Here is a 12,042-nt window from a genome sequence, read left to right on the forward strand (position 1 = left end):
GGACCCCCAAGGTGGCCTCCTTTGCTTCCTCCAAAGAATGCCGGTCCTCCTGGGGCTGGCCTCAGGAGGGGAGCTACAGCTCGGGTGTGTGCGCCCCTGAGCCTCATGCTGAAATCTGGTCCCCGGTGTGGGAGGCGGGGCCGAGTGGGAGGTGCAGATTCCTAAGGAATGGCTGGGACCACCCTCACTGCGGTGAGCGAGCTCTCGCTGTTAGTTCCCGTGACAGCTGGCTGTCTGAAAGAGCCAGACATGTCCCCCTGGGCCTCCTCTCTGGCCAGGTGATCTTTGCACGTGCTGGTTCCACTTCGCCTTCCCACACGAGCGGACGCAGCCTGCAGCCTCGGCAGAGGCAGATGCTGGTGACATGCTTCTTGTACAGCCTACAGAACCAGGAGCCCAGGAAACCTCTTTTCTTTACAAACTACCGCGTCTCAGGTATTCTTTCATAGCAGCACAGACAGACAAAGACAAGGAGCAACCCAGCATCAGCCAGACACAGACACCCCCGTCCCGCTCAGAACCGCGTGTCATTCTGATGGATTGGCAGCGGCCTCTGGGCTAAGGCAAACACTGATAAGACGGGCAGACCCTTCACGTCCCAGAGGCTGTTATAATCAGATCCCAGCAATTTGTGTTCACCACCGCAAACTCAACCAGCAGCGGAGAGCACTCCAGAAATACACGTCACCGTAAAGCTCTCTCGTGGAGTGATTCGTTCAGAGCGGCTAATTTGGTAAGGACCTAATTTACTACTCCATTAACGGTGGAAGACACATTCCTTTCAGGAACTGAAGACAAACCAGGGAAACTGCTCGCGGGAACCTAACAAAGGCTGCTCAGCCGTCCACTGATCGCACTGTCGGAGGCACCGGACAGATGCCTTCCTTCGAGCCACTTTTTCCTCTCCAGGTGCCAGTCCAGGGAGCCCACCCATCTCCTGACTCCCCAGAGACCCCGGCCTCAACCTCAGCCTCCTGGTGCAGGAGTCGCCGCGCCCACAGCTCCTGCAGAGCCTCCCGACGCCCCTGGGCTGCGCCCTCGCCGCCACGGCCACTCACTCACTAATACACCACCTACGCGGAACTGAACTGGAAAATGAACTGGAGACGAGAAACACAGGCGGGCCAATGTCTTAAACCAAGAGCAGGCTTTTGAAAATGCACTTCTAAAAACTCACCATTTCTAGATCTCCATCAGCAACCGCTCTTAAAAGTTTTTCTACCTTAATAAAAGGAAAAAGAATGTTAGAAAAATGATTTTAATAAGATAATGACAGTTACAATATAAACATTCTAAAAGCTAGTAGCTTTCATTTGTCTCTTGATCTGTGGAGCTTTGACTCATTTGGTATCTTTCAAACGTATCCCTAAAACTGTTCCATTAGGACGTCCTCGGAAGTTGCTGGTGTGCACAAACCCATTGCCATTTAAGGTCCATAAAACGTAACTGTCCTTTATGTGGAAAGGTGAGATGACAGTCACCTTGAGGCACAAGTGCCTGAGAAGCTGCCACCCCTGTCATTGAGAACTACCCATGCCGAGCTCAGCTCTCACTGTCTCGAGCTGAGGACCCTGTGAGGGGGGACACCCCTCCCGGGAGGGATTTCAGGTCTGTCGGCCTTTGACCCTTGGCTTCTCTGCTCAGGTCTGCACTGAGCGAGGCTGACTGCGCCCTCCGAGGGCAGGTCGTGCCTGGGGGTGGTGGGACACGAGGGCAGAGTCAGTGAGGGGGTCCCCATCCATGGGGAGCTGTCAGCGGAACGGAGGTACAGCCACACAGGGGTCCACCCCTCAGTCAGGGCGAGGCAGATCTACTGGGCTGACACTGAACAAGCTCTAAGATAAATTAAACAGAAAAAAAGATATAAATTAGCGTTTCCAAACGCAACGTGTGCCTGCACGTAAGTGTCTATGTGAACTTTTTAGGAAGTCAGGAATGACGTGCGTCAGGTTATTAACAGGGGTGCTCACAGCGTGGGGACATGGAGGCCGGAGGGCAGAGAATACCACACACACACACACACACACACTCTCTCTCTGGCTTTATAAAATGATCTGAAATCACTGAACCTATGGGTGACTTTACTTGTGTTTTTCTTAGAATATTCTCTCTCCCTTCCTCTTTCTCTCTAACACACACACACACTCCACCAAGCAAAGAGCTCCACTTAGGGCGAGGACCACGGAAGGGCAGGAGGGTGAACAGCAGTGTGACGTGTAGCTAGGTCCATCTCGAGACAGCGACCTTGGCCACGGCAGAGAAACAGCTGGCCCGTGGCTGGCAAGCAGGCTGAGGGCAGCCCTCGTTGGGCTGTGGGCCTTTAACTGGCCGCCATGACCTCAGGGCCACCACGTCCTCTCCTCTGCCGCCCAGTCTGGAGCCTCACCTCTCTGTAGTCCTTCTTGGTGTCCTCTGGCTTGGAGCTCGCCGACACAGAGGAGACGCTGGAGGTGGAGGAGCCCTGGCTGATGGAATCCACAGAGCGCTGAGGGGACTCCACGGGGACCTGCAGCCAGGGAGCCCAGACGAGAGAAAAGACGTGGGCACACAGACGCCTGAGGGCCAGGGAGGGGCCCTGGTCTCTACTGCAGCCAACTGGCACCGCGCTGCTAACTCACCTCAGAAGACTTCTGCCTCCTTTCGAAGGACAGAGGGCAGGTTTCCATTACAGAGAGAATCTAGGAGGACACGGAAGAGAACGGTGCCAAGTGGGGTGGGTGTATCCCCTTAACAAGGCGCCCTCACCCACACGCCCACTGCCTGCCTTCCTCCTTGGAACTCAGCGCGGCGAGTGCCTTAGGTCTTGCAGCCAGCCACACCCCTGCAGACGGAACCAGGACCCCGAGCAGGTGGGAACTTACTAAAGATCATGCCCGGCGAAGCCTGGGCTTCCTCCCATCGTACCTGCTCCTCCTGTCCGCCGGGAGCAGTCGGTGCTTCCCAGAGACAGGCTGCAAGGACGAGAGACGCCCCAACACAGAAGGGGCCTCAAACGCTACCTCGTCCAGCCCCCAGGCCTGCCTGTCCGCAGGCACAAAGTGTGGCCTTTCCGTCGGCACCACGGTCTCAAGCAGGGACGGCTCAGAGCCACGCCTAGGTGGCAGCCTGCCCACCCCCCTGCAGATCTCCCTCTACACGGGCCTCTGGTAGAAGCTGCAGTGGCAGAAGCACCCTCCTCCTCCCGGGGCGTCGCGGCACCTCGGGCCCCGGCAGCACCGCCCAGTCCCGCCAGCTCCGGCTGCCACGAAGCTGCCACCAAGCTGCCACCCTGCGGGTGAGTGGGCAGCCCGGCCAAGGGCCCCGGAGCCGGGAGCAGGGACTTCACCTTCAGGAACTGTGCTCCTTACACCTATGCTGTGTGTCCTGGCCACACACAGAAACAGAAACAACTGAGGGGGGCGCGAGGAAACCCCGGAGGGGACGGATACGCCATGGCATAGATTGTGGAGATGGTTCCACGGGTGTCGCTGTTTGTACACCAATCACGCTGCAATAAAGTGGTGTCCAAAAAAACAAAACCAGTGCTACTCCCAGGATGAGACGCGGACATGCTGAAAGAACACCCCAGAAGGGAGCTGGAAGCCGCAGGAGGGAGCCAGTAAAACACCAAAAAGCAGAAAGCCAGGCCCCACCTGCCTGAAAACACAATGGCTCATGGGAGCCGCAGCCCAGGGGCGTCCTCAAGTCAAGGGCCCAGCTCCCTCTGGGGCGGCCGCCCACACGCTTCCCTCCAGGCGTCACCACCAACGCTGCCGCCCCCACGGGCACCCACAGCCCCCAACACTCGGGGGGGGGGGGGGGCCCACTTTCCCGACGTGTTGCCAAAGCTATGTTTCCAGAAATTACCGCCAGGAAAAGGCAATTGAGCCCAATTAACAAATCATTTATGAAAGAGATGAGAATGCAGTTTCCAGGCACTCGAGGGAAAGTATTGGAAAACGGCCCCGCCCTGGCCTGCTCCCTATCCCCGGCTCCCTGTCCCCGCTCCCTGTCCCCGGCTCACTGTCCCCGGCTCACTGTCCCCGGCTCCCTGTCCCCGCTCTGCCTTCGTTCCGTTTTCACCCACTCTGCTCACGGACACATCACCCACTCTGCTGGGGGCACCTCTTGGAACAACACTGAGGAAAAACTGAAAATAATATAAATAAGTAAAACCCATTAACAGCGAGGCCCCAGATGCGGCAGAGAGCGAAGAGGCCAAGTTCTGCCCCGGCACTAATGCACAGTTTGTCCACCAGGCCAAGACCTGATCTATGGACATCGATTTTTTGAGTCACGTGGCCACTGGGAGAGGAAAAGCGCTACCTTGGGGTTCAGTGCGCACTGGAGCGGCGTCTCTTTCAGCCTGTTCTGGAGCTCAGTGGAGGCTCCGTTCTGCAGCAGCGTCTCTATGATGCCTTGGTACCCCCAGCGGGCAGCGACGTGCAGGGGGGTGTCTCCCTTCTCGTTGCCGACGTCCAGCCTACACGACTGCACGTCATAGTAGACCAGAGCCTTCACACACTGCGGGGACACAGAAACGACACCATTAACTAAATGCCAAGCCTCGGGCGCCGTCTGGCTCCCCTTAGCTTCAGCCACGTCCCAGGTCGCCGGCGGCTCTGCTCTCCAAGCAAGTGAGCAGCAAGAGACAGACCCCGGGGCTCCCCGGGACCTGCTCACGGCACCTCACGCCTTCAAGAGGACACCACAGCCATCAGTAAGAAAAGGCGGGTTAAACGTTCGATGTCTCCACGTACAGAACAGAGTCACCACCGCAGGCCTGAGACCTCGCCCCTCGAGAGGCCTGCCTGCAACCATCCTCCGGCTCCAACATTCCACGGGCACTTGGATTTGGGGAGTCCTCCCCGGTTCCCTGGCTGGTGAGGTGGCTCGCTGGGCCTGAACTATTTTGGCCCATAACAGTGTGGTTTATGTGAACACCCGCTCTGCTTCTAGGAGTCTGGGACTGTGGTCAATGCTTGGCGGGGGGTCCCTACGTGACCAGCCTTCAGTGAAACTCCTGGGCACCGAGTCCCCAGTGAGCTTCCCTGGTAGACAACACTTCATGTGTGTTACATTCCCTGCGACTCTCCGGAGAGAAGCGCACCCCAGTTTCCTCTGGATTCACCCAGGAGCCTTCTCCCTTTGCTGACTGTGCTGTGTCCTTTCACTGTGACGAAACGACACTGTGCTGTGTTCTGTGCGTCCCCCTAGCAAAGCACTGAACCGGGGTGGTCCTGGAGATCTCCAACATACCCACGGCCGATCACTGTGCGGCTATTAAAGAATGGCCTAGGCCTACACTGAGTGACCTAGAGGATTTCCACAGCGTAGTGTCAAGTTAGGAAAGCAAGTTGCACAAAACATGCAGAGCGTGACACCATTTCTGCACATCAGCCACCTGGCCCAGCCCAACCCGACCTGAGTATAAACCAGCTGTACGTTCCTATGGAGAGAAGGGGACAGAGGGTGGGAAGGGGGAAGGGGGTAGAAACATTAACACACTTATAGTAACCAGTAAGTGAAAATGGAAATTATAAAATTCCTTGATATTACCATAAAACTTTAATATGAATAAAAGTAGGAACCAGATGGTAGCAGGGATGGAGGAAAATGATTTAATTTCAGGATAAAATAATGGACAATTAAGTTTTAGATTTCTCTTACTTCAACATAGCACATGTAATGCATTAAAAATTCTTTTAAATTAAATTACACACCCAATGGCCCAATCATTATCGACACAAAACGCGACGTGGAACGCATCAGCAGTTCACGCGTGTGCGTGAGCGGGGAACAGCAAGGAGCACTCACGTCTTCGTGGCCGTAGGTGCAGGCCAGGTGCAGCGCGGTGTTGCCGCTGTTGTCCTGCACGTCGGCGCTGGCCTTGTAGTGCAGCAGCAGCAGCTTCGGAGAGAGGAGGCGGCAGGTGAGCACAGGCAAGACCCCCAGGTGGCCCTGCGGGCGCCGCGGCCCCAAAGCTCGGCCTGGAGTCCTGGCAGGCGGAGGTCACCTGCTCCCGCCTGAAGTCTCATTTCCTTATAGCACTACGAAAATTATACCGCTGCACTCACCCTTCCTGACAAAGCTTAGAGATTGAAGAAACAAGTCCCCACCCCCACCCTTTCTTCTCTCAGATCGAGAAGTTTCAAATCTGAGCCTAACGACTTTGTCCAGCGGACGCGGGAAGGTGCCTCGGTCCCCCACCCTCACCGCTGCTGCCGCAGAGCCGGGGCGGGACAAAGCGGCGGGGACAACCCAGGGAGCCAGGGACGCAGGGACCACCGCACAGGGGACACGCAGAGCCCGGCTCGTCCGAGCACCAGACAGCGAGACAGCACCGCCACTCACCGTCACGCTCTGATAGCCCTTCTGACACGCCAGGTGAAGCGGGGTGGACCCGTGGTAGTCTGTGGCGTTGACCACGGCACCCTTGGCAACCAGGAGGTCGATGAGGGACGCCTGCCCTGCAGAACAGACGACTTCACGACAGAGAAGGAAGGGGCTTCCCACCCCACCCGCGACACAGCCGCTTGGCCTTCTTAGTCGCTGGTGGGAAACACGCCAGGAGATGTTTTTTCTGCTCGAGAGGAGCCAGAGCCAACATTGAGTCAGGCTCTGCAGACCCAGAGCACACAGGGTGGCTTTGGAGGGGACCCCGCTGAAGTCCCCTCTGAGCAGTAAAAGGTAGTGGGAAAGAGCCTTAGACGTCCACAGAGGAGTGTGTGGTTCGTCCATTCACAGGATGGATTATGCAGCCATTAAAGAAACAGGGACAAGGAGAGATGTTCTCACCTGTCACCCAGAGAAAAACAGCCCAGTACGGAACGGCGTGAGCCCCGCAGTGTTACGTATTTTATACACACACACGCACACACGAGCATACAGAGACTCCAGATGCTCATAAATCAAAATTATCTCTGGGACACGGGAGGGTGGCCAGCGACTCTGGAGGAGTTTGCGTTTTCTACCTTCAGTGTTCATTTTTCAAGACAATAAAATTATTTTTTAGAGTCAGAGCAACAAGAACCCCAAGGTGACGATTCTGAGACTCTTCCTGCTGCTTGGATCCGAGCCTTCCCTTGCTGGCCCACCAGCCCAGGGGCGGCGTCGGGCGGCGTCTCCGCGCGGTGAGAAGCACCTGTGCGTGCTCGGCCAGCCCGGGAGGCAGCATGTTGGCCGTCAAGGCCGGTGGGACATTTGCTCCTCTTTCTCTTTCCAGCCCTTGTCGGGGGCCCATGATGGAGACCCTTCCACCATCCCAACAGCCAGGCCCCTGCCGGCCGCCCTGGGCCATCCATTTGCCCAAAACCAGAGAGGAGCCACGTACCACAAAGAGCAGCCACGTGGAGAGGGGTATGACCTCTGTCATCTCTGGAGAACGGAGTGACAACTGAGGGATCATTCAACCTCCTGAAGCAGAGGACACAGAAAGACACACTGCGGAGATGGCACGGCACAGCCCCTCCCTGACCAGGCCGGACATGCAGGCACCGAGGCCAGAGGACAGGTCACAGGACGCGATCCCAGACGTGTCTCCTCTGCCCTGTCCCAGGCACCCCCAGCTCCTGCTCGGCCCCTGCAGTGCGCGGGCAGAGGCACCTCGCCCCGCCAACCCTTCGGTCCTCAACACCCCGAGAAACAGCCTGACGACAACGGCAGGAAACCAGAAATGCTCCTGGGAGAAGGTGACGCTCCTCCCATCCCAAACCCACTTTCTGATGTCCCTGGTGTCCAGCCCAGCAGAGTGTGAGTATTTTACAACCTCTGCTCCGCCTGAGGCTCTAGAGAGGAAGATGTTGTCGTCTCCACTTTACAGCAGCGGCAGCTGAGGTGTGGTGAGGTACGTCCTCACAGTCACACGGCACGCGGGCGGAAGGTTCCACCAGGCCCCACGCCCTCAGCCTCCTGGCACACCAGCCTCCGCGAGCACCCCTTACCCAGAGACCAGTTTCTCACAGTTGTCGCAGAAGCACAGCGGGTGACACATCTTCTGGACGGCGTCTCTGTCGTGGTCACCTTGGCTCAGAAGTCTCTCCACTTCTTTCTGGTCACCCGACGCGATGTGCTAAAAAGTGGCATCCAAGACACTGTCAATATTAAGGAAGGATTCGTTTTTGAAGGTGTGAATTTTTTGAGAGTGTTTGCAGAAACACCCATCTATGTGTTTAGGGATAAAATAGTTTGCTCCCTGGGATTTCCTTCCACATAATCGGGGCAGTAGGGAAAGTGGCCGGGGGCAGAGATGAAACTAGACTGCACGGTGGCTATCCTCTTTATTTGTATGAATGTTAAAACTTTCCCATAATTAAATAACAGGAGCTTCTAGATAGGTGGACAGGTGCAGGTTCACGGAGGCTCCGGGTGGGTGGCGCCCCCGGGGCCGTGGGAGCCCGGCAGCCCTTCCCTCTGCACGTCCCATCGTCTGTCTGCTTTGTAATCTCCTTTGTCACGAGCCGCAAACAGTACTGACAGCACGGATCGTGACGCACAGGGTGAATACGTCCCGTATCGAGGGCCGACCAGGTTGGGTTATGTGGGAATCTCCCGTGCCGAACTGGGCGATTCTGAAATTCAGATGCCCAAACTGAGGATCCCTGGTGACCCCACTAATTACAGACCCAACCAGAAAGTGGTCAGAAACCACAGAAAAGTTCCCCAGAAAGTTGAATTCTATCCCAGATTTGGATCCGACAAAGAAGAACATAGTTATGAAAACAACCATTATTTTCAAACGAATACTACCAAGTACTTTTTATGAAATATTTCAAACAAGAAGGTACAACTGGGCAAATCTAAGGGGAAAAGTATGTAAGATAAAAAAGGAGATTAATGAAAGTGGAAAATACACATGAAGAACCTCAATTTTTAAAAAGCGTGGTATCTATGCAGTGGGATGTTTCATAATTCATCAGTTCATAAAAACGTTAATAAAAGCATTTCTCAAAAAAAAAAAAAAAAAAAAAAGCAAGAACAGCGACATGACAAAATCCCCAAAGCGAGAGGCATGCGGGAGGACCAGCCCCTCTCTGAACTCGGCGTGGACAGTGACACCTCACTACGAGAAGCCTCAGCCCCGCCCCTCTGGATTCTACTGTCACAGGTCGAGAGGAGAACGGCGCCATCAGCCAGAGACCCCACTGGTGCACAAACCCACAGGGCTCACCCCCGAGACCCCTGGGTGTGCTCCTGCCACGGAAGGAACCCCTCTGGCTCCAGGCAGCCGGAGGCACCAGCAGGCTCCCCCAGGAGGTCGCACACGGGCTGCCTGGCCGACACCCCGCCAGCCTCCCCGCGGTGGGTCAGCATCCGAGCAGGGCGCCGGGTGATCAGGCCGCACAGTCGGGCGCTGCACGCCCCACCCAGCGCACACGCTCGCAAATGCAACACGGGCTCCTCGAGCCGGAGAGGCATCGACTCTATAGGGGAGGTGCCGCTGAGCCAGCCTTGAGGAACCAGTAGTATTTTGCTAAGCTGAGAAAGGACAGCCTAGGCGGAGGGTTCCGAGGCCCAGCGCCTGCCACGGGCCACCCAGCACAGCTACAGCACAGCACGCGTCCGGGAGAGAGGGAGGTGAGCCGATTCCAAATTTCAGACCTGGGCATTTCTCCCACCCCTCTCACCGAGCACAAAATGAGCTTCAGTATTTATGCAGACGACCCTGATGCAGTTTATTGAGACACCCAGAGACAAAGCATCCCTCACACATCTTTGGCCCCGAAGACATCCTGGCGTCTTACCTTAAACAGGCAGTCAATGGGGGTGGAGGTCATCTGAGACAGTAAGCTCATTCTCTGCTTAAGAAACAGTCTGTCACCGAATCCCTCCGACTCCTGCAGGAAAAACAAAACCACCTGTTTTATCACACATCACGAGATTCTCGCAATATAATCACCTCTCCTAGCCAGAGCCTCACCAACCAACCAAGGGAACGATGACGAAGCCACTGAGTCCTAAGTTTACACATTGATAATCTCATTTCTTGCCTGTCAAGGTCAAGAAATGCAAATGCACCATTTCTGGCTTCCTTTTGCACTCACAGGCCTTTGAAGATGACAGGGATTAACGAAGCAGGGTATGAACACCGGGGGGGCCCAGCGATCACCGATCCACTTTCGCCACCGGCTGGGGCTCAGTGCTCTGTCTGCTGAGTGGTTTCCAAGACTCACAGTCCTCAAGCAACCAAGGCCCCATTCTTGGGAGGCGACTTAAGAATCCCCCCCCTACCCGCCGACCCCAGAACCCTATCAAGGGTACCGTGTTGCCCACAAAGAAAGGTCAGGGCAGGAGTGAGACCTTACAGGTGGTTTAACGCACAGGCTTCCTTGCCGAATGTACTCAATCGCGGCTTCGATCGAGGTCAGGCAGTATCCCAACTCGTCTTTTGCCGAGCTGCTAAATCTGAAGTTTTTGATATAACTCAAATTTGCCATCCTAACAAAAAGAAAAAAAAAAAAAAACTTTTAGCATTTTATACGCAATTAACACTTCTGCAAAAAACAATGCTATTGGCTTGAGTGACTCATCCAATACCTAAAGTCAAGTCGGACAGTGCAGGGAGCTACAGCCACCGTCCCCTTGGTCTCTCTGCAGAGTGTGTGCAATTAGAAAAACAAGTAAGACTACCTGTTACTTCCCCGAAATAGGCTAGTTTTTAGAAAACTGATATTATAAAGTGAGCTGTGGGTTCTAGCGGGAAGAAGATGGACTTTGGGGCCAGAAAGAACCAGAATCGGCTTCCTGCTTAGCCACCGACTAGCCGCGTGTTCCACAACAAGAAACACAAGGTCTCTGGGCCTCAGTTTCCTCATCTGTAAGTGGAAGGACAGCCACCCCCTGCAGGAGGAAGGAAGCGGAGCCTGGCACCTGGCTCACAGGAGGTAGCAAGGAAAGGCGCCGTTTCCTAGAGCGGCACAGAAACTAGCACAGTGCGGTGCCGCCATTCTGCAAAGCATCTTAACGAACACCGTTACCAGTTGGGGATCTCTGTTTTCACAAGCAAGTACAGCAGGACTGATAGCAGGTCGTCAGCACACATGGTCTCCAGGCTAACTGCAAGGGGGAAACACACGGGCACGGCCCTCGTGAGGCTCAGACGGACAGACGGCTGCGTGAGCTCCCCACGCCCTCCAACCCGCAAACCACACTCCAGCGAGGTCACGCGTCAGGGAGAAATGTAACTGCACGCTCTCCTTCACGGCGTCCTGAATAGATGGCAGATTCGGGGGTGGGGGGAAGAACGCCCCTCATTTTCAGAACACGCACCAAAGGAGGTAACTGCGAGCAGACCGCACGCCGACACCCTCCTGGACGGCAAAGAGCCCGGCAGCAGCGGCTCTAGTCACACACGGAGGATGTGCCCAGAGCCGTCCCCAAAGCCTCTTTCTCCTCCTGAGGAAATTCCCATTTTATACTCTTTCTCTTCCTGAAGTAATTCCCATTTTACACACCTGGAGTCTAATGCCCACGTGTAGCTTCACTTTATTTTTTTCATTTTGAAATTTTAAGTCATCCGTCCACGTTTAAAAATTCACAGTACAAAGCCATGACTGTCCCTCCCATGCCTGCCTGCCACCCGGTCTCCTGTCCCAGAGGCTACAGCTGCTGCGGCTGCGGCTGCACCCCTTCCCGGAGACAGTCCACAGACACCACCCCACGCGGGGACGCGTGGCCGTCCCTCTCGTCCTGTGATGCTGGTGCACGTGCACCGGGCACACTCCTGCTTGCCCCGCTCAGCACGCTCCGAAGAGCAGCCCCTGTCTACACACAGATCTGCCTCCTCCTCATTCATTTCTTCTTAGCTTGTTTTGTTTTACTTTTCATGCTGGAAATTTTCAAGCAGATGTAAAATGAGGAAGAACATTCTAACAAACTGCTGAACCCCTGCAGCCATCACCGGCCCGGCCCATTTCTGAGGGCACATCCCCTCCGTCACCGTTTTCCTGCCCTGTGTCTGACCTACTCTCCACTAGGCACCCCCTCAGAACAGACTCCGAGACGCTCACACCGCCCAGCGCCAGCCCCAGCCGTGTGACCCGTAGCCCAGCGCCACCCCGCAGC

At 55.7% G+C, this 12,042-nt stretch overlaps 1 protein-coding gene across 2 annotated transcripts in view; it reads right to left on the bottom strand.

Annotated features, from left to right (window-relative positions):
- The window catches only part of ANKRD27 (ankyrin repeat domain 27), a 39,989-nt gene that overhangs the window by 12,502 nt on the left and 15,445 nt on the right, over positions 1-12,042 (bottom strand). For both annotated transcript variants that reach the window (XM_069458391.1, XM_069458390.1), the window contains exons 11-21: positions 10,956-11,034; positions 10,284-10,416; positions 9,723-9,815; positions 7,923-8,050; positions 7,313-7,395; positions 6,334-6,449; positions 5,797-5,889; positions 4,306-4,503; positions 2,619-2,678; positions 2,387-2,506; positions 1,178-1,222 (exon numbers count right to left, since the gene is read on the bottom strand). In XM_069458391.1, coding sequence (XP_069314492.1) covers positions 1,178-1,222; positions 2,387-2,506; positions 2,619-2,678; positions 4,306-4,503; positions 5,797-5,889; positions 6,334-6,449; positions 7,313-7,395; positions 7,923-8,050; positions 9,723-9,815; positions 10,284-10,416; positions 10,956-11,034 — 1,148 coding nt within the window. The remainder of the gene's footprint in view (positions 1-1,177; positions 1,223-2,386; positions 2,507-2,618; positions 2,679-4,305; positions 4,504-5,796; positions 5,890-6,333; positions 6,450-7,312; positions 7,396-7,922; positions 8,051-9,722; positions 9,816-10,283; positions 10,417-10,955; positions 11,035-12,042) is intronic.

The sequence above is a fragment of the Eulemur rufifrons genome, chromosome 24 (genome assembly GCF_041146395.1).
Source record: "Eulemur rufifrons isolate Redbay chromosome 24, OSU_ERuf_1, whole genome shotgun sequence".
NCBI classification, from domain to species: Eukaryota; Metazoa; Chordata; class Mammalia; order Primates; family Lemuridae; genus Eulemur; species Eulemur rufifrons.